Raw genomic sequence first — 22067 nt, 5'->3', positions numbered from 1 at the left:
TATCCTTGATCTTTGCTGTTTTAATTATTGTGTCTTGGTGTTGTCTTCCTTGGGTTGCTTGTGTTGGGACACCTGTACACCTCCATGGCCTGAGGGACTATCTCCTACCCCAAATTGGGGAAGTTTTCAACAATTACCTCCTCAAAGACACTTTCTTAAGATAGAAAGCTTTTATTAATGAGTTCTGTCATGAGGTAACAAAGTCAAGACACTGTGCTTAAAGACTACCTAAAAACAGAATTGGTACTGCCAACTGCATTGCTAAAATGGAGGCTTGGGCAATGACCTATAGCAGATAGTTAGAACTGGGAAACATTGAAAAAGCAGAATGGAATGATGAAGGATAAAAACCTAATTACCATTATTAGGTGTTAGTCTATAAGCAAAGTTAAACTAATAGGGAACTTTTTAATTATTGGTCTGGAGAGGCTATTGTCTCCTATGTTAATTCTAGAATTGGAAGGGGAGTGGAGTCCTTCTGTTGGAGATTTAGTAGCACCAGAGAAGGGAAAGAATGATTACTGAAAAAAAGCAGTAAGTCTGACGAGCCGCTTTTCCTTCAGAAGAGAACCATTGCTGCATACAGTGAGAGATTCCAGTATTAGAAGTAAGCTTTGTAGAATTAAGTTTATTCTAATCTTGGCTGCTATGAATCAGTCAGCCAATTATTTAAAGTGAAGTGTCTTCTTTTTCACAGATAGGGCTAATATATAAAAGCACTGCTATTTGTTCTCCCTTCCACTCATTTTTATTCCATCACATTGCCTCTTTTCTACATTTATGCCAGCAAACAGTCTCCATCTTAAAGTAAGCACTAAAATGTCTTTGTTCATTTGCCATTGGCCAAGGCCAGAATTTCTGGAATCTCATCTTTACTTCCTTTTGTTTAAGAATGAGATTATTTCCATAATTATACCTTTTTTTATCTGCTTCTCTCTTCTCTTCAGCTTATAGTGTTAAATAAAAGAGTAAAGTCCCTAACTTAATCAGAACAAAGATTTGTTCTCTTCTAATATTAGGGGAAATTAGTTTCTTGATTTAATTGTAATATCATCACTACTATTTTTTTTTTGTATATGTTTCCATTTAATTTTATTTGTATCCTGCTTCCTTTGAAGATGACTGTTTTATGTGAATGTTTATACTCTACGAATACAAGCCACTTTATGGAAGGTTGTATTTTACTTGTTTTTACCACCATTTACCCAACACAGTGATATGCATATAGAAGGCACTCAACAAATATTTATTGATTTAAAATACTATTTGTTTTATTTACAATAAGTATGATACAAACCCTACTTACATTATTTTAAGTTGTAATTTATAACTTATTATATTTAATATACTCATTTTGTAATATTTTATAATTTACTTATATAAACATACCCATTTTACTATATATTATGAAAATATTAATCTACTGTGCTACTATGAAAAGGATAGCTAACAGTTCTCCTTATTACTGAGGATTTTTTATGTGGGCAGGAAGAATTAGGGTTACTATTGCAAGGAGATAGATTAAAATAAGGTGTATATCAGAAGTAAAACATAAGAGTGCAAAAGGATCTTAGAAAGTTATGAACTGTGTAAATAAAAGAGATTTTCTTGCCAGTCTTGCTATACTGGAACTTAGAATACCCTTCAAAATAGAGAAGGTAAAGGGATTACTTCATTCTGTGGTTATTATATAAAACTCATTATTCCAGAAATGCTGTAAGCTGATGATAAAACACTTAAAATTAATTACTTAGGTAAATTAATGAATAGCAGATCTTACTGGGTCATTAAATGAAATGGAAATATTTAGCTGGATAACCTCAACTTACCCAGCATGGTTTTTTTTTTCTTTTTTTGCTACTGTTAGAGATAGGATACTTGATACAGTATACTTGGCAATTGTTTAGAGTACTCAAGGTTTTTTTCCTCCAAACTTTAAGAATGCTGATATAATCTTGAAAGCACTAGTTTAGAGACGCCATTACAGTTTTGCACAAGATTCAGTTTTTGAAATTGGTATATAGTGTTTATGTGTGAAATAGTGCATATTCTCAACTACTAACATTCATAGGAAATGTATGCATTTATTTCATAAGAAACATCTTAATGGTAAGTATAAAGGTAAAAGAAAATACATAAAAAGCATGCCTTTCCTATTTAGTTTTAATTTTTGAGTTCATTGAAATGTGAAAAGCTACCATTCATGTTTTTAGGTTTCTTGCTATCACATAGAGTGCCATGATTATTAGAATTCATGAGCACCTAAAAGCAGATGTGGATCACCTTCCTTGAGGCAAAATATAATGTTTGCTGACTGTCATTAACTAATGTTATACCTCAAGAGTTCAACTGTATATTTTTCCATCTTTAAACTTTATTACTGTATTTTTCTCCAGGGTAAAAAAAAATTATGGGTCAATTTTCACTGAAGTGGGCTGGATTTATGTAATCATTTCTCATCAGTGTCAAAAGGAATTTTGCACAGCATTCCCCGGACAACAGGATGAAAACCTGTTTCTCATTGGACACTAGGGATACCAGCTCTAAACACAAGATAAGTGAAAGTTGAAAATAGAAATACACTTAGTAATTCATCCAAGCCAGCATATTTTAAAAATCTGATACTTGCATGAAAAGGTTCATGAAATTAGTTACTTCCTTAAACAAGAAAGTTAAATTTTTAAATCCAGTGAAATATACCATCATAAAAAATTTTACAAAGACTGCTAATGCAAAACTTTTCATGCTGTCCATCTTTTTCCAATAAAAAAAATAACAAAATCAGTAAAATGATCATTCTTTACCACTTACTTAGAATGGATTTTCATTTATTCAAGGTAAAAGAGAGTGGCTATTTCAATGTATTTCAATACTGGTCTAAACATTGAATGACAAATATTTGTGTTTCATGACTCATCTAGAAATTGACAGATCTGAATTTTCTCAAATAAGTTTAGGTACCATGATTTGGAAAATATTAACTATTAAATCTCACTGCTACTTGCTTGTCTATTTAAGACAATTCTAGATATATTTCATCTAAGCATGAGTTTTTACTAGCAGTATCCTCTTAGAAAGCCTGGAGAGATTCATAATAAATGGCAGGCATTTCTTTATATTTAAGTCTTTGAGTAATAAAATATAAAGATTCTGATAATACCTACTTTAATAGCTTAAGAACCTAAAGAGCCTGTTTATAGCTTTGAAAGTTTTATGACTTGAGTTTTGAGTCATTTTATCCAGCCACAAGAATATTGGACTTCATGTAAATAATAAGCATTTGGACCATGGCTGAAGTATTTCCAGTAAGAGCAGCAGGGCTGAGTTTGTGAAAGAAGCTGTGAACACGCTATGAAGTCAGACACATGAGGTTTGTACTGAGCTGTAGAATTTCCAGGATGTCTACCCAGGGTCAGTTATAGCACTTTCTAAGACTACCTGAGTGTGTGTACATATATGTGTGTGTGTGTACAAAAATACAGAGATATACATATCTGCATATATATTATGGAATCCACTTATTACATAATCTATCTTTCGCTCAAAAGAATCCCTCCAGTTCCTGGGATACGTGTAGCACTCAGAGGGAAGAAGCATAATTGTACTGCATTTGAAACAGTTATAGTACTTCTTAGTATTGTAATAAAAGCTTACGTGAAGTAACATTTACAAATATTCTGAACTCCTTAAATGAGTATATTACTCTCAGTGCTGTAGGCTAAAGCCTCAATTTTAGAAAATATTACACATGTGATTCTTATTGAGTCAGTTTGATAGTTTATCAAAATGTGTTTATAAAGCCTATTTAAGTTGGTTATAATATACTTTGCTTTAGAAACATAATTATATCTATGGCTACTTTGTTAATTTACTGAGAGATTTTCTTTATGTTAAATATAAATCCCTTCACAGTTTCTAAACCCTGATTTAAAAATTTAAACTACCTAAAATGCTGGATTTGCTTATGTTGCTTAGGGTAAAGAAGAACAACCTAAACATCAGTAAAATGTTGGCAGTCCCTATCTGTTGCTATAAACATAGACATTGTTCAGATATACCTAGAAATATAGACTCTTGTGCTATATATTTTACTGATAATAAAAATGATTTTTTTCTTCTTGAAAATTGTGTTTCATTGATCATTATTAAATTTTATATTACCATATGAACTTCTCTAATTTGAAGATTACTTGCAGTATTAACTTCTATTACTAATGCATACTAGGTCTCTTTCATTTCAAAATAATAAGTTTACTAAATTAAAAATATAATTTTAATGAATCAAGTTAACACAAGAAGTTTACTAAAATGCAGATTTTAATCAGGAGTGTGTTTAGCATTCAGCCTATGCTTTTACTGTTTTTCTTAGTTTCATTGTCTTTATCTTGCTTCCCATGTTCTCTACCTCTACAAAGAGGACTAATCATTACATTTTGATGTATTTTGAGAAGTACAAAAATTTAAATATTCAGAAAATAAAAACTTTGTACCTATGTCTAGCATAGTGTCGTGGATATAGCTGACACACAATGCATATTTGTTTATTAAACTAATCAAATTTCTCAATCCCTTTTTGTTATTTGTGAGTTGATACTGAAACAGGTTGAATAATCCAATCAAAATGGTGCTGGGATATCAAGATAAGTAAACTGCAGACCCAGTTCACAGAGTGAATAATTTCTTCTAGGGGTGAGAAATGTACTTAACTATGATATAAGGTAGAATTCAATAAGTGCTCTGAAAGTTATATACAAAATGATATTAATTATTTAGAGCTGAACTCTAAAATTTGACCTTTAGGTAAACCAGATACAGAATTATTCTTAATTATTACTGTATGATATTGGGTATTTGACAATGTCATCAGTGTATTAAGAACAAAATAAGATTTTGAATAGAATTGTATTAACATGTAAATAATAATTAATCAAATAATTTCTGGAGAGATTTTCAAAGTCATATAAACCCCTACACTCTGAAATTTACTCATGCCCTTTATGTTACTTACTCTATTATCAATTCATATTATTCATCAACCAGCACTATGTTCTCAACTTAAAATTACAACCTATTCTAAAATCTCATAGAAGTTTGCAGCATCTCTTTTTACCGGGTTCGACAACTACTTTTGTCACATATTCACTGTAATATAGCAAAGAGTGGGCCTCAGTAATTTACACATTGGCACCTCTTATCTTGGTAAGGATAGACATTAGAACTTAACCATTCTTGAACTGAAGAAACATACATTTCTATGTTGCTTTTCCTAATGTGTTCTTTAACTAGACATTTGCAACAAAATATACTATTCAGCCACCCTCATTTCTCATGGCTACTTTTTGTGTAGAAGAGAAATGTCACATGTCTTTTTATATCTACTGTGTCTCCTGTGTTTGTTTATCCATGTCATCCTTTGTGAATCTTCTTTCCATGTATCAAGAATATTATCAATTCAAGTCTTCTTTGTTAAGATAAGGTAAGATTAAGATCAAATACAAAGTAGTAGCAATTTTCAAAGAGCATTTAAACCTGCCAGTTCTTAAAGGAGACTCTCTTAAAAAGTACCTTTTCTTGTAAAAATTTATGTTGAATCATACCTATTTCTCCATGTTTTTTTTTCTGTTAACCAGTACTTATTCTTGAAAGGAGAGTTCAAGTGGCATTTACCATACATGAATTACTAAAAGATAGCCTCCCCTATGTTGAAGGCTTTGCTAACTAATAACAGGCTGTATAACCAAACACCTAAATTAAGTTTTCATTCTGACAAAAAAGCGCAATACTTTTAGTTTGGGTTTTAGTATATTCTTAAAGTTATCCCTTTGGGTATTACATGGTAAACCTAAGCTCTAGATTAGTACTCTAAAGATGATGTCTCAGCTGGGAAGAGGAAAGGAAACTGTTAAAAAAAAAAACTGGGGGTAGGATATCATGGGCTGGTGACTTGACTGTGATTCTAAAGAGATTTTTGAGACCATCCCTGAAATAGAACCTACTTAAAATGAGCATTACATAATACAGACAAAGCAAATGCTTGTTTGGTTGTAGAATAGTATAGATAGTATAGCAATAGATAATATAATAATGAGTTGCTGTTAATAGTCCACTTCGATTAAAGACTTGTAATTTCCTTTAAAGTCAAAGGACTCTGATATACATAATACATAATGTGAAAACAAAACCACAATCTTCATAACACTACTAGGCTAAGTTGGGAATCTCAAACCATTAAGGGTTGAAAATAAATCTTAATTTTCAGAGGCAGAAGAATTTAATGTAAAATATTTACCCTTGGTCTAGAAAGAGCATACAGGAAATTACTGCTGGCCACTACTCCTCAATTTTTAAATGATAAATTGTTATCCCCTCTGAGGGAAATAAATATATATTATAATCATCCATTTGAAATTTTACAACTAGGTGCTTATTCAGTTTGCCAATTACAGGAAGCTCCATTGCTCCTTAGTTAATCTATTTTAATATTCAGTAATACTAGAGAATTTTTTTATTATGATTGGATGAGATTCATTAATATACAGATATCTCTCCCTATTTCCCTACCTATTATAGGTTATTTTTTCTTAGCTTCTCTGCTCAATACCATCAAAAAGAGCTCTTTCCTTACCATTTGGTTCTCCAGCTTATTGTGATGTAGAATCAACAGAATAGAGACATATGCCCAAGCAAAAGATATAATTATTCCTAGCAGATGGTTATGTTTATGCATTTTTTGTGTATAGTTAATATTAAGGAATGGTAAAGTAGAAGAGACTAAAAAATTCAGAGAGTTTAAGTTGATGTACATGATGAAGAGCTTAGAAGTCGGTGGGAGAGTTGTGAAGAGATGCTGAGTGACTGGAATATAGAATATCTCAGTGTTAAAAGAAGGGAATATTGAAAAACATAACTTGGGATAGAGTCCTTTAAAAAAATACAAGCTAGGAATTTTATTATGTCTTTATTAAACTTTCTCCAAAAAATGGAGTTTCACTTTATGTTATATTGAACCAAAGTTCATAAACTTCCACTCATTCCTTCTAGTACTTTTCTTTAGTTCTGTTCTTTCAATTTAGCAAATAATTATTGAGTGCCTGTTGAGTGCCAGGGGCCATTCTTGGCACTAAGTAAACAAGATAAGCAAAGTCCTTGCCTTTGTGGACTAGATTCTAGAAAAAACAAGTAAAAATAAGTTTTAACCCAAGTAAACTAATTGTGATAAATGTTATGAATAAGAAGGGTATGAGATAGAGATTAGTAAGAGAAAGCCTACCTACTTCTTATAGACTGTCACAGAAAGTTTTTCTAAGGAGATAATATTTAAAATTAACCCCTGAAGGATAAGATACTAGCCACACAAAGTATAGGAAGGAGAGTGTTCTAGTGGGGATGTGCAAGAATATAATGACCAAAGTCAAGAACAGGACAAAATGAGTTTGGCTCTGTTGTCAAGGGCCATATTTTGCTGTTTTTTGCAGGTGATAGTAAGGACTGAGCACCTTGGGCAGCCATCAAGAAATCTAAAACTAAAGAAAAATATGGTCAGATTTTCCTTTTGACAAATGTAAATGTGTCTTGTAAGAGCCAGGGTGAAGGTAGAGACCAATAGAAGAGAAACAAATTGGTGGTTGGAAGGGCTGGTTATAGCTTAGATTAGAGAAATAAAGTGAAAAGAGAAGTGAAAAGATTTGAAATGCATTCAGGAGGTAGAATTGACAAATTTTGCTGATGGCTTAGATACTGTGTTTCAGAAAAAAAGGCAAAAGATCAGGAAAACGTCAGATCGAGGACGTGAATCTCTGTTAACTCTACTCTGGATTTAAACATGGTTTATTTATATAGGGCTTACTTTAAAAATAGTTCAGTAGGTAGGCTGCTTTCTTTTCATGTTCTAGATTATCTATAATCATCTGAAAATAAAATCACCTGACTGACATAGTGCTTCAGCTATAGTTTTGATCAGAATGAGTATGATAAGATTAACATTTCTTCATTCTCAGTGAAATGCTTAAGACAGTATAAGACATCACACAATGGTCTCTTAATTATTTTACTTTTAACCAAAATGTTTTGTTCTCCTATCACTCATGTTTTTAAATCATATTATGCATTATAGTGGTTAAGTTCATTTTGCCCAACTACAATATTTATTCCTATTAAGCCTCATCTGTTTAATTTGACCCATTGCTCCAGACTACTGATAATATTTTAATTTTAAATTTCTGATTGTTGTTAATGAATTTTGTTCTTTTACCATCTCATTTGAAAATTGATAAGTATTTCCTTTATATTTTTATTCAGATCATTCATATAAATATTGATCAGGACAGGACTAAGAACAGGTCCACTTTATCATGATATTAGAGATTTCCTGTCAGGTTGACATCATTTTATTAATCCTTACTCTTTTCCATGTTATGATTCAGTATCTTTTATCTCCATCTGATTGTATTGTCTTTTTATAAGTACTGAAAGCATTTGTCAAACATATTGTTGAAATGCGGTTTTAACATGTCAAAGCTATTTGAACATGACTTCGTTTTGACCCTGTTAAAAATGAAATTATATCTGATGTAATTAGTTTGTTGTCAACTTAGACTGCTCCCCACTGACTATTCCTTTTCTAAATACAATTGAACATCCTTGATATATTTTATAAAATTATGAAGGACCAGTCTTAGGCTTTGGGCATTTTAGTTAATAGATGTTGCTTTCTATTATGAAAAGAGGGTACTTATTAGCTTATCATCAGTCTTCTGATAACTTTTCTTTTCCCATGATTTCAAAGACCAGTCTATAAGTGGGCATGTCCTTTCTTTTCCTTCCTGAAGTACATATAACAGGAAAGCCCATTTTCTTTACCTTGATTGCCTGTGTAAGCCTCATTATATTTAGAACTTAGGCTCTCTGATCATCTTCCTATAGCTTTGTTTCACTGCCACATATTTACCCTTTATCATGGATTCTTCTTTTAAAAAAAGCCAAGAAAGGAAAATTTTTTTTTAAATATGAAAAGCAATGATTTGGATATATAGAAAAGGATAAGCGGGAGAACTAAAGAAAATATATTTCTGTAAGGAAATATCTATTTAATTTTTAAATAGAATAAAAATATTTAGATTTTAAAAATATTGAAATTTTAAAAGTATATATTTAATCTATTTAATTTTTAAATTTCATGACTCTATAAGTTAACTTTATTTGTGATAGGGATTGTATACTTAGATCCAAAAGATAGATATACTTTTTAAAAAAAATTTCATTCTTTCCAGGGGAGAGTAAAGGAATAAATTCTTGTAGAAATAGAATTGTTGAACATATCCTTACATTTCACTGTCATTGTTTTCTCATGTACAGGTTATTAGTGTGATATCTAGAAGAAAGAAAGGATTCATTTCTATGTGTGAAACAGAATTTGAGGTGATTTTTAACTTACAGTGAATTGCATTGTTAGGAAGGAAACAGGTTATCAAAATAGAGAACAATTCATAAAAGTTAGAAGGAACAAGAGTGGTGATGCAGAAGACTGGTTGAAGAGATCTGGTAGGTGAATTTGAGGTTTAAAAAGCACTTGGAATTAATTGTTACAGATTTGACTGCAAAATAGTGGTCTACATTTTTTTTCTTGGTTATACTTTGTTAAATAGAATTGAGCCCAGATGAAAATAGCAGCAACATTACTTAAAATAATGTCATTTTAATAATGTGTTGATATTGTATGTTATTATAATTATTATTTTCAATCTTAAGAACAATTTTTAAATATAAAGAGACCATATGAGCTCAAAAATACCTATTGTTTGTCTTTCTAATCAAAAGTTGTATTTTTTGTCATGTGAAGACTGGAAAGAAATTGTGTTGTGTAGGAGTTGATTAGTAAAGGATTCGTTAGTGTAGAATAAGAACTGAGATGTATTCCAGGACCATATAATACCTAGTACTTGTCATGAACATTAAAAACATCCTTGCACAATGAATCACTGGGTAGAGACAAATCATTTCCAATAAATGAATTAGAGAGTACAACATGTAAAATTTAAATGATAAGAAACTTGAGGTATTTAACTAAGTGTATCTGGATTTTGTGGTATAGAACTTTGAGCATAAAATTGTAAATACAGAGCAGCAGATACATATACAAGTATCTCTTCTAAATTGTCGAATAAAAGGTTTGGACAAGTGGACAGATCAAGGTAGAAGAAATAAGATGAGTACTCAAAATTTTATTAGTTTTTATGACTTTTCTCTCCTCAGATGAAGGTGGTGCTATTCCCCAGAATTAGAACTAAGTATTAATAATTTTGGAGGGAAGATATGACTTCAGTTCTCTTGAGTATGAAATGTCTGTGAGGAGAATATAGCCAATGATTATATAACATCTTCCTATGTTGACAGATAGTAGCTGCATTAGTTAGGGTGAAAATTTAATACTATGAGAAATTGTTGAACTAGTGTGTTGTATACTTTAAACCAATATAAAATTGTATATCATTGATTCTTCAGAAAAAAGAAAAAAGAAATGTCTGTGAGATTTTCCAGGATCATTGAGCACAGCTCCATTCATTGTTATGAGTATTACATAAATTAATATCTGTAAGAACAACAGTGGCAAATGATAAACATTATATATAAGTATTCCATAATCAAATATATAAAAGCAAACATCTCAGAAAGGAGATCTTTACCAAGACATATATTTGCGAGTCTTAAGGATTTAGACCACTGGTTCTCATCAAGGAAAGCATAATTTCCTGGGAAGGTTTTCCAAAATACATACATATATCCTCTCCCAAGATTCTGATTTTTTTCCCCTGTTACAGACAGTTGGTTGCCTACCAGTATCTGTCCTTTACTTCTTTCTTGGTAACAGACCCCCAGTTTTATTCCAGGCAGCAAAGTACCTACCAAAAAGACTGCATTTCTTATCCTCTCCTTTGTAGTAGCTATGGTGACCGCCAATGAGGTATAAACAGAAGTTATTGGAAGGACCCTGTAGATGCAGAATATGCAGATGATAGGTTTTGAAAGGGCGTGGTTCCTGATGACCTAATGGATGAGTCCTCTATACTGGTCCTGGATGGACTGTGATGAGAAAGAGAGATAACAGTAGTAATTATTAAAACATTCCCTACCAGTGTACAGACACTGTATAGTTTACATCTGACAGTGGTCCGATTCTTCACAAACTTCCTTTTTAATATTCTGCTTGTACTCCATTCACGTATATTTGATCCATATGTATTTTACAACTTGTAATAATTCTGGCCCCATTTTTATTTCTTCCTAAGTTACTGCCTTTCAGTGTACTGTGAAATAATTTTCTCTCCTTTCTTGTTCTGAATCTTCTTCAGGCTTCCTGGGGAACATTATCTTGCCCAGATATTTGTTTATTCCTTACTTTTCTTCCCTCCTGGTTCCTTTTGTCACTGCATCCTCCTGATAGGTTTTTCTTTAACTTCATCTCCCTTAGAGTGCTATCCAAAGTATATCATGAACTCTTAATAGACAAGGTACCAAAACCATACACAATGGAGCTCTTTTCATCTTAACTTTGCTTATCTCACAGTTTTTTGTTGTTTTTTAAATGAAAATCAATCATGATAATGTGTATTACATGTGAGAGTTCATTGAGAACCCTAAAACACATAAAAGAGATATTATTGTTGTCATTGCTTTTTTTTTTCCCACAGAATATAAATACTCCTGTTGATCTAAAAATTTCTGGAGAACAGAGAAGACATGTTTCCTCTATTTTATATGAATTAAAAACAAAAGATACTGGCATAAAATTTAAAAAATCAAGACATCTCATTCAAAAAGGTTAGTTCTATGAATCAGTATACTTAATGAACATATTTAATAAAGAATAATTAATTTCATTAGAAATTGGGCATGTTAATTTTGAACTATAAATATGACTTCATGAAATATATGTTAAGACTTCTAGATAAAATGTCCATTATCTCATTCAATATTATATAAGTATACATATTCATAGTTATTTCATGCATATCAAGGACCTGATTTTGGAAAGTTGGGAATTTGGAGAAATAGGTACTAGCAAGAACCATATTGAATTGCTAGCTTTGTTACTATATGGCTATGTCAGTTTGGTATCTCCTTCAGGAAATCTGTCAAGTATCAGATTAATATAAATTAATTCAATTAAATAATGATATTAAATTTTCTTCAGGCCATGAATGTAATTATTTTTGTTTTTATTTTATGTTAATAAAATTTTGTTTATCAAATGTTTACTTTTTTCTTTTGGTTTTGCAAAGTTTTTTTCTGAAAAAATTTTTATGTTTATGGTCGGATGACAATCTCACAGAAGAATCAAAAAATCATTTTTGTAAAATAATTTGAGGATCTTTTCTTAATTGTTTCTCTTAAACCTTTTTTTCATTATTGTGATAAGAACACTTAACATGACACCTACCCTCTTGACAGTTTTTGAAGTACATAATACAGTATTGTTAACTATAGGCATAAGGTGGTAGAGTGGATTGATATAACTTTTCCATCTTGTATAACTGAAATTTTATACCTATTGGACAGCAATTCACCATCTCACCCTACTTCCAGCTTTTTAATTCTTAAATATTCAAATTCTTGTCTTTTTAAAAACTTATCCCAGTGTCTATCCAAATGGATTTTCTCTTTGTATACCAGCTAGTGTGACTCTGACAAATCCTCATCTGTCAGTGACTTTATTTGTTTTTTCATCAGTTCTCCTATAGTTTCATGTACTTTATATATTTCATAAAGCTCTGCATCTTTTACTTGAAAATAATTTTATTTGTATTCAATTATTTAATTCATAAGTTTATAAACTAAATGAAATAAAGGTAAACTAGTAGTCCCATGCTTCATAATTCCCCACTCACTCTTCCTGCTACCCTAAGGCTATATCATTTAAAAATTTCAACTGACTTTGTTATTTGCTTTTATATTTCCAAGCTAACATACTTATTCTGCTAAAATTTCTTTTTTAATATTAGATATTATTCAAAAACTTCCACTATGAAAGACAGAGACTTAATTCTCTATGAGGCACACACTTGCTTATCCCCTCCTCTATTCATTCAAGAGGACTATATCATTACTCTAAGTTAATTAATTTTTAATGTTTAGTTATTATAACTATGTAAATATTATAGCTGACCCACACAATATGTTAGGATATGTTTTTTTCTTACATTATGTTTTTTGAAAACTTGTTTGAAAATCTCATACCTTTCAAACCACCATTATCCCCAAGCACATCCACATATATATCTATTTTTTCAAAATATTTCTGCTTGAGCCCTTCATTTTGCTGATTTAATCAGGACTGCTTGCTTTCAAAACCTGTTCTTAGAGTTATCATCTTGGTGTGTCTGTTAAATTGTGATCCCAATAATTCATTTATCTCTGTGCTGTGTTGGGACTCTAATTTCCTGGATATTATATCTTATTATTTCTTGATTTATTTTCTTATTTTTAATGTAGTGCCTTCTTCATTAGTTAATTGAGAAATTACACGTAGGGGTTATTTTTTTTAAGTATTGAAAGCCTAAACATCCCTTTATGCTACATTTACATTTGGTTGATGATTTGACTGTAGAACTCCTTTCAGAAATATTTCAGCATTGCTTTATTGACTTTGAGCTCCCAGTGTTATTTTGAGAAATTTATTGTCATGTGGTTTTCAATTTGATGTATAAGAACTTCTGTTTACTGTTTTTCCTTATTGACTGGAAATTTAAGCATTTTCCTTCATACTGGGTATTCTGCAATTTCACAGTGGTTTATTTCATAGATATTTGTTTGCTTAGGTGGATTTTCTTTCTATTCAATTTGCTGTGGCTTCCCAATATGAAAATGTATATATGTCCTCAGTTCTGGGTATTTCTTTTTTTGTGTGTGGTAAAATATATATAATACAAAACTTAACATTTTAAGCACTTTAACTGTACATTAAGTACATTCAAATTGTGTGAGCATCATGAACATCTGTCTGCAGAACCTTTTCATCTTCAGCTGAAACTCTGTCCCATTATATACTCCCAATTCTTCCCTCCCTCCAACTCCTAGAAACCTCTATTCTATTTTCTATCTCTAGAATTGGATTACTCTAGGTATCTCATGTAAGTGGAATCATAAAATATTTATCTTTTTGTGACTGGCTTATTTCACTTAGCATAATAATATCTTTAAATTCTATCCATGTTGTAGCATGTGCAATTTTTTTTGAGGTTGAATAATATTCCATTAAATGTAGATACCACAATTTTCTTATCCATTCATCTGTCAATTGGCATTTCGGTTACTTACACAACTAAGCAACTGTAATTAATGCTGCTATTAATATAGTATACAGATATTTCATTGAGACCCTGTTTTCAATAGTTTTGGGTATATACCCAGAGGTGGAATTGCTGGATCATATTATAATTCTATTTTTAGTTTTTTGAGGAACCACTCTACCGTTTTCCCTAGGAGCTATACTGTATATTCCCGAAAGTGTTCTAATTTCTTAACATCCTGGCTAATACTTGTTGTGTTTTGTTGTTATTATTATTCTTTATAGTAGTCATCCTAATGAGTATAATGTCATATCTAGTGATTTAGAAATGCATTTCCCTAGTAATTAATGATGCTGAACATCTTTTCATTTGCTTAGTGGCCATTTGAGAATCTTCTTTGGAGAAATGTCTATTCAAGTCTTCTGCTCAGTTCTATTTGGATTCTTCTGTTGTTGAATTGTAGGATTTCTTTTTATATTCTGTGTATCAATCTGTTAGTAGATATATGAATGGCAAATATTTTCTCCTGTTCTGTGGGTTGCCTCATTACTTTGTTGGTAGTATGGTTTTATGTACAAGAGCTTTTAATTTTGGTGAACTTCAGATTATTTATTTTTTCCTTTTGATTCATATTTAAGAAATTTTCAAAAATCCAATGTCATGAAGCTTTTGCCTTGTGTTTTATTCTAAGAGTTTTATAGTTTTAGCTCTTATGTTTTGACTTTTAATCCATTTGAGGTTAATTTTTGTATACAGTGTAAGGGGTACAACTTCTCCTTTTTTTTGTCTTTGGAATTGAGTTTTCCCAGCACTGTTGAAATGATTCTTTTTCCCATTGAATGGTCTTGATACCCATGTTGAAAGTCATTTGGTCATATATGCAAGACTTTCCTTCTGGGCTGTTATTCTATTCCATTGATCTGTTCATGTATCTTTACATCAGAACCACAGTGTTTTAATTACCATAGATTTGTAGTAAGTTTTCAAATGAGGAGGTGTGAGAAATATAATTTTCTTTCTCAGGATTATTTTGGCTCTTTGGTGTTCCTTGAAATTCTGTATGAATTTTAGGATAAATTTTTTTTTTAATTTCTATAAAATTACCTTGGGATATTACAAGGTTTACATTGAATCAGAAGATTAAGTAGTAGATTAACATATTAAATCTTCCAGTCTATGAATACAGGATGTCTTCCCATTTATTTGTTTCATCTTTAATTTCTTTCAGCAATATATTGCAGATTTAAGTGTACAAATTTTCCACCTCCTTGGTTTATTCTCTGTATTTTATTCTTCCTGATTCTACAGTTGACTCTTAAATAACATGGGTTTAAACTATTTTAAATGGGTTTATATAGTCAAATGATTTTCATCCACTTATCACTTATAATGATTTAGCATCCACTTTTACATGGATTTTTTTCAATAAATATATAGTGTCTGTAATTGGATGTAAGGCAACAGATTCCACAGGTGATGTAGTGGCTCCATGACTTCGGTGATATTAGGAACACATGCTAGCCAGCTGCCCTGGGGAATGGCCCCTTACTTAACGCATTTTAAACTTTTTTCTCTAAATGGAAAAGAAATCTCAGGAAAACTTTTCTCAGATTGACCAAAGAAGACTCAGATCAATGTCCCCAAGCAGGATTTCCTCCAAGAAGGCCCAGGGCAAACACAAAGCCACTTCAAGCCTAGAATTGGGCAGGTAGATCACAATACTGACCATAGTGCAGGGTTCAGAAAACTTGGCTTCCACACGCAGGGTGCAAATTCTCTGCCCCTGGAGACCATTCTGGGCAGGTCTGCTCTTCCCAGAGGAAGGCTGTGGGACTTGGAAATGAGCCTTCTTACCATCTGGCCTTGGGGTAATTCTGTGGTCATTGTTACCCTGAGGTCATTGTTACCCTGAATCTGTAGCTGCATGCACAGGCCTCTCACTCCGTGTGTGCAGGAAACTTACAGATCTGGAGCTGCAGTGCCATTTGATGGCACCCCAGTGCCAGGATTAGGGTCTCCAAGGATGAGAGGACTATTGGGACTTCCCTCTTCAGAGAATCTGACCCCTTAAGACCTAACCCCCAGATCCTTGACAAGGGAAGTTGAGGCCAGGGGGAGTTAAGAGTCAGGGTCTGTTGTCTGCACCAGAGAGAAATGCTGGGATCAAGAAGAACAGAGTTGCTGAGACTGGAGTGGGGAAACTCAGAGGAAGGAAGTGGGAAACTTTTGCCCCTTTGAAGGGTCTTAGTCCCAGCCCAGACCTGATCTACCTGCAGGAAGGTGTCAACCCGGGCAGGTATCAGTAAAACAGCTAATTTACCCTTTGCTTGCTCTGTTTTCTCTGTTGGGCCCTACTACCCTCCCATTTCTTTTCTACTTTACTCTTTGTTACATTTCAAGCTATTGACCCATTTTATATGCAGTAGACTATTATAGTTATATACAGTAGACTATTAGTAGTTAAGTTTTTAGAGTCAAAAGTTATAGTCAGATTTTCACCTGCACTGGGGATCAGTGCTCTTAATCCCCATGCTGTTCAAGTGTCAACTTCATTGTAAATGGAATTGCCTTCTTAATTTCCTGTTTGGATTTCTCGTTGTTGATATATAGAAAAACAAATGTTTCTCTGTTGGCTTTGTATTCTGTAACCTTGCTGAATTAGTCTATTAATTCTAAAAAGTGTGTGTGTGTGTAATTTTTAGGTTTTCCACATAAAAGATAATGTTCTTGATAAACAGAGATAATTTTACTTCTTCCTTTCTAATTTACATATCTTCTAATTCCTTTTCTTGCATAAATGCTGTAGACATGATTGCCAGTACATATTAAATACATGTGATGAAAGTGGCATATTTGTCTTATTCCTGATGTTAGATAAAAAAAATCAGTGTTTTGCCATTGAATATGATGTTAGCTATGTTTTTCTTTATTGAAGTATCATTGATATACAATCTTATATAGGTATCAAATGTACAACACAGTGGTTCAAAAGTTACCCATATTATTTAAGCCTCATCCCCACTAGTGCAGTTGTTGTGAACATAGTAAGATGATACAGAATCATTGGTTATATTCTTCATGCACCTACTATCCCCATGACCAACTTACATTATGATTGAGAATTCTTGTGCCTCTCTATGCCCCTCGCATTCCCCACCCACCACCCCAAACCTGCCCCTGCCCCCATAGTGACCACCAGTCACTCCTCGATGTCTCTGGGTCTACTGTTGTTTTGATCATTTTGTTTTGCTTTGTTTTTATATTCTAAAAATAAGTGAAATCATATGGTATTTTTCTATTTCCACCTGGCTTATTTCACTTAGCTTAATAACCTCTAGATCCATTCATGTTGTTGCAAATGACAGGATTTCTTTTATATGGCTGAGTAATATTCCATTGTGTATATATACCACATTTTCTTTATACATTCATCTATTGATGGACACTTGAGTTGCATCCTTATCTTGGCTATTGTAAATAATGTGGTAATAAACATAAGAGTGCTGTGGGTAAAACTGCAATATTTCCAAAATCTCTTGCCTGGTTTTAGTCCATCTGCATATCAATAGGTAATTACAAGGGTATGCAGGGGTTTATCTGGCCTGGAGAGGTTGGGTGGAGCTCTCTCTCTTCTGCTGCAGCCCAGTCAAGAGAGAGATGGGACAACTGCTTGTACAAAATAAACAGGTTTCTTAACTTTATTTCTCCCTTTGACTGATTTTGGTTCTAGGGGTATTTTGCCCTGGGATTTTTCCCCCGAAGTTACAAGTACATCTTTTGAATCAGGGATTTTGTCCCCTTTGGGTAAATATTCCTGGAAGTGGAAATACTGGGTTGAATGATATTTCTATTTTTAGTTTTTTGAGGAACTTCCAAATTGCTTTCCACAGCAGTTGTACCAATTTATATTTTTACCACCAGTGTAGGAAGGTTTCCCTTTCCCTACCATCCTCACCAACACTTATTATTTCTTGTCTTTCGGATAGTGGCCATTATAACTGGTGTGAAGTGATATCTCACTGTGGTTTTAATTTGCATTTCCCTGATGATTAGTGATGTAGAGCACCTTTTCATGTGCCTGTTGGACATCTGTATTTCTTTTTTGGAAAAATGTCTGTTCAGGTCCTCTGCTCATTTTTTAATCTGGTTGTTTTTTTGGTGTTGAGGCATATGAATTCTTTATATATTTTGGATGTTAACCCCTTATCAGATTAATCATTTATGAAATGAATATATACTGCCATACTGTAGGTTGCCTTTTTGTTCTTCTTATGGTGACCTTTGCTGTATAAAAGTTTTTTAGTTCAATGTAGTCCCATGTTCATTTTTTATTTTGTTTCCATTGTCCAAGGAGATGTATCCAGGAAAAAATTGCTCATACTTATATTCAAGAGATTTTTGCCTTTGTGTTTTTCTAAGAGTTTTATGGTTTCACATATTACATTCAGGTCTTTGATCCATTTCAAGTTTACTTTTGTGTATGGAGTTAAATGTTAATCCAGTTTCATTCTCTTGCCTATAACTGTCCAGTTTTTCCAACACCAGTTATTTAAGAGACTGTCTTTTCCCATTATATATTCATGGCTCATTTATCATGTATTTATTGACTGTATATGTGTGGGTTTATATCTGGGCTCTCTAGTCTACTCCATGGATCTTGTGCCTGTACCATACTGTTTTGATTATGATAGCTTTGTAGTATAGCTTGAAGTTAGGGAACATAATAACCCCAGCTTTGTTCTTTAGCAGGATTGCTTTGGCTATTCAGGATCTTTTATGGTTGCATATGAATTTTAGGATTATTTGCTGTAGTTCATTGAAAAATGTGGTTAATATTTTGATAGGGATTGTACTGAATCTGTAAATTACTTTGGGCAAGATGGCCATTTTGGCAATATTAATTCTTCCTATCCATGAGCACAGAATAGATTTCCATTTTTGGTGTCTTCTTTAAGTTCTCTCATGAGTATCTTATAGTTTTCAGAGTATAGGTCTTTTCACTTCCTTGATAATGTTTATTCCTAGGTATTTGTTTCTTTTTTATGCAATTATAAATGGAATTATTTTCCTGATTTCTCTTTCCACTAGTTTGTTGTTAGTATATAGCAACATATTTCTGTGTATTAATTTTATATCCTGCAACTTTACTCAATTCATTTATTAGATCTAATAATATTTGGTGGACTCTTTAGATTTCCTATGTTTAATATCATGTTACCTGCAAATAGTTAAACTTTAACTTCTTCCTTACTAATTTCGATGCCTTTTATCTCTTCATCTTGTCTGGTTGTCATGGCTGGGACCTTCAGTAATATGTTGAATAAAAGTGGTGAAAAGTGACATCCTTGCTTGTTCCTGATCTTTCAGCTTTTCACCTTTGAGTATAGTATTAGCTGTGGGATTGTCATATATGGCCTCTGCACCCATTTTGTTGAGAGTTTTTATCATGAATGGATATTGAATTTTGTCAAATGCTTGTACAGCATCTATGAAGATGATCATGTGGTTTTTGTCATTCTTTTTGTTGATGTGGTGGATGATGTTGATGGATTTTCTTAATGTTGTACCATCTTTGCATCCCTGGAATGAATCTTACTTGATCATGGTGGATGATCTTTTTGATATATTTCTGAATTCAGCTTGCTAATATTTTGTTGAATATTTTTGCATCTATGTTCATCAGGGATATTGGTCTGTAATTTTTTATTTTTGTGGTGTCTCTGTCATTTTTTGTTATTAGAGTGATTCTGGTCTCATAGAATGAATTTGGAAGTATTTCCTCCTTTTCAACACTTTGGAATACATTAAGAAGGATGGGTATTTTCTCTTCTTTAAATGTTTGGTAGAATTCAGCTGTGAAACTATCTGGTATTGGATTTATGTTTGTTGGGAGTTTTTGATTACCACTTCAATTTCATTATGGGTAATTTGTTCAAATATATGTTTTCACCCTGGGTCACTCTTGGAAGGTTGTATTTTCTTAGAAATTTGTGCATTTCTACTGGTTTGTCCAATCTATTGGCATATAGTTTTTCATAGGAATCTCTAATAATTCCTTATATTTCTGTGGTATCCATTGTGGCTATTCCTTTTTCAATTCTTACTTTGTTTAATTGTATAATCTCTCTTTTTTTTGATAAGTCTGGAAAGGGGTTTTTCTACTTTGTTTATTTTCTCAAAGAACCCATTCTTGGTTTTGTTGATTTTTATCTACTGTTTTATTCTTCGCCATTTTATTTATTTCTGCTCTGATCTTTTTTATGTCCCTCCTACTAACTTTGAGCTTCGTTTGTTCTTCTTTTTCTGGTTTCTTTAACTGTGAATTTAGACTTTATTTGGTATTGTTCTTGTTTCTTGAAATTGGCCTGCATTGTTATGCACTTCCTTCTTAGAACCACTTTTGCGGTATCCCATATACTTTGGATTGTTGTATTTTTGTTTTCATTTGTCTCCATGTATTGCTTGATTTCTGTTTTCATTTGTTCATTGATCCATTGATTATTTAGAACCATGTTGTTTAGCTTCCATGTGTTTTTAGGATGTTTTGTTTTCCTTATGTAATTTATTTCTAGTTCCATACCACTGTGGTCTGAGAAGTTGCATGACACAATTTCAATCTCTTATTTTATTGAGGCTCTTTGTGGCATTGTGTGTGATCTATTCTGGAGAACATTCCATGTACACTTGAGAAAAATGTGTATCCTGCTGCTTTTGGTGAGGGTGTTCTGTAGATATCCCTTAAGTCCATATGATCTGATATATTATTTAGTGCCTCTGTTTCCTCATTTATTTTCTGTCTGGTTAATCCTTGATATGAGAAGTGTGTTAAAGTCTCCTAAAATGAATGAATTGCATTCTATTTCCCCCTTTAGTTCTCTTAGTATTTGTGCACATATTTGGGTGCTGCTATGTTGGGTGCATAGATATTTACAATTGTTATATCATCTGTTTGGACCAATCTCTTTATCATTATGTATTGTCCTTGTCTCTTATTACATTCTTTGTTTTGAAGTCTGTTTTGTCTGATATAATTACTGCTACTCTTGCTTTTTTCTTCCTAGTATTTGCATGAAATATCTTTTTCTATCCTTTCATTTTTAGTCTGTGTATATCTTTGGGTCTGAAATGAGTCTTTAGGCAAGCATAAAGATGGGTCCTGTCTCTTTATCCATTCTGCGACTCTGTGTGTTTTAATTGGTATATTCAGTCCATTTACATTTAAGGTAATTATTGATAGGTATGTACTTATTGCCATTTTATTAATTGTTTCTGGTTGTTTCATAGTTCCTCTTTGTTCTTTTTTTCCTCTCTCATACTTTATCCTTTTTATCTCATGGTTTCCTTTAGTTGGTGATTCAATTTCTCTGTTTTAATTCTTTTGTCTTTAGGTTTATGGTTGCCATAATGTTCATGGATAGCTTCCAAACTATATAACAGTCTATATTAAATTGATGATTGCTACATTTCAAACACAATCTAAAATTCTTTTTTATTCTTCTTCCTCCACACATTATTTATTAGATGTCATGATCTGAATTTTTTGGTGTATTATTTAACTTTGTGTACAGTTGGTTTTACTTATTTTGTTTTGTTTTGTTTTGTTTTAATTTCATCTTCTGTGAGCAGATCTCCAGGGCCAGGTGTGCAGAATTCCTGAGTGCCAATTCCCTTCCTGCTCTGTTTCTGTCCCTCCCACCTGTAGGCTGGAATCAGGAGAGGGCTTCTGTCCTACTCAACTGTGGCTCTGCCACATTATGCTTATCTGTGTGATGTTCTCTTATT

At 32.4% G+C, this 22067-nt stretch overlaps 1 protein-coding gene across 1 annotated transcript in view; it reads left to right on the top strand.

Moving 5' to 3' along the window:
• Positions 1-22067, top strand: part of LRRIQ3 (leucine rich repeats and IQ motif containing 3) — a 208540-nt gene that overhangs the window by 121182 nt on the left and 65291 nt on the right. Inside the window, 1 exon segment of the mRNA XM_057500328.1 lies at positions 11688-11817. Coding sequence (XP_057356311.1) covers positions 11688-11817 — 130 coding nt within the window.

Source organism: Manis pentadactyla, chromosome 4, assembly GCF_030020395.1.
Source record: "Manis pentadactyla isolate mManPen7 chromosome 4, mManPen7.hap1, whole genome shotgun sequence".
Taxonomy (NCBI): domain Eukaryota; kingdom Metazoa; phylum Chordata; class Mammalia; order Pholidota; family Manidae; genus Manis; species Manis pentadactyla.
The sequence above is the reverse complement of the archived record's forward strand: the minus strand, read 5'-3'. Positions and strand labels throughout refer to the sequence as shown.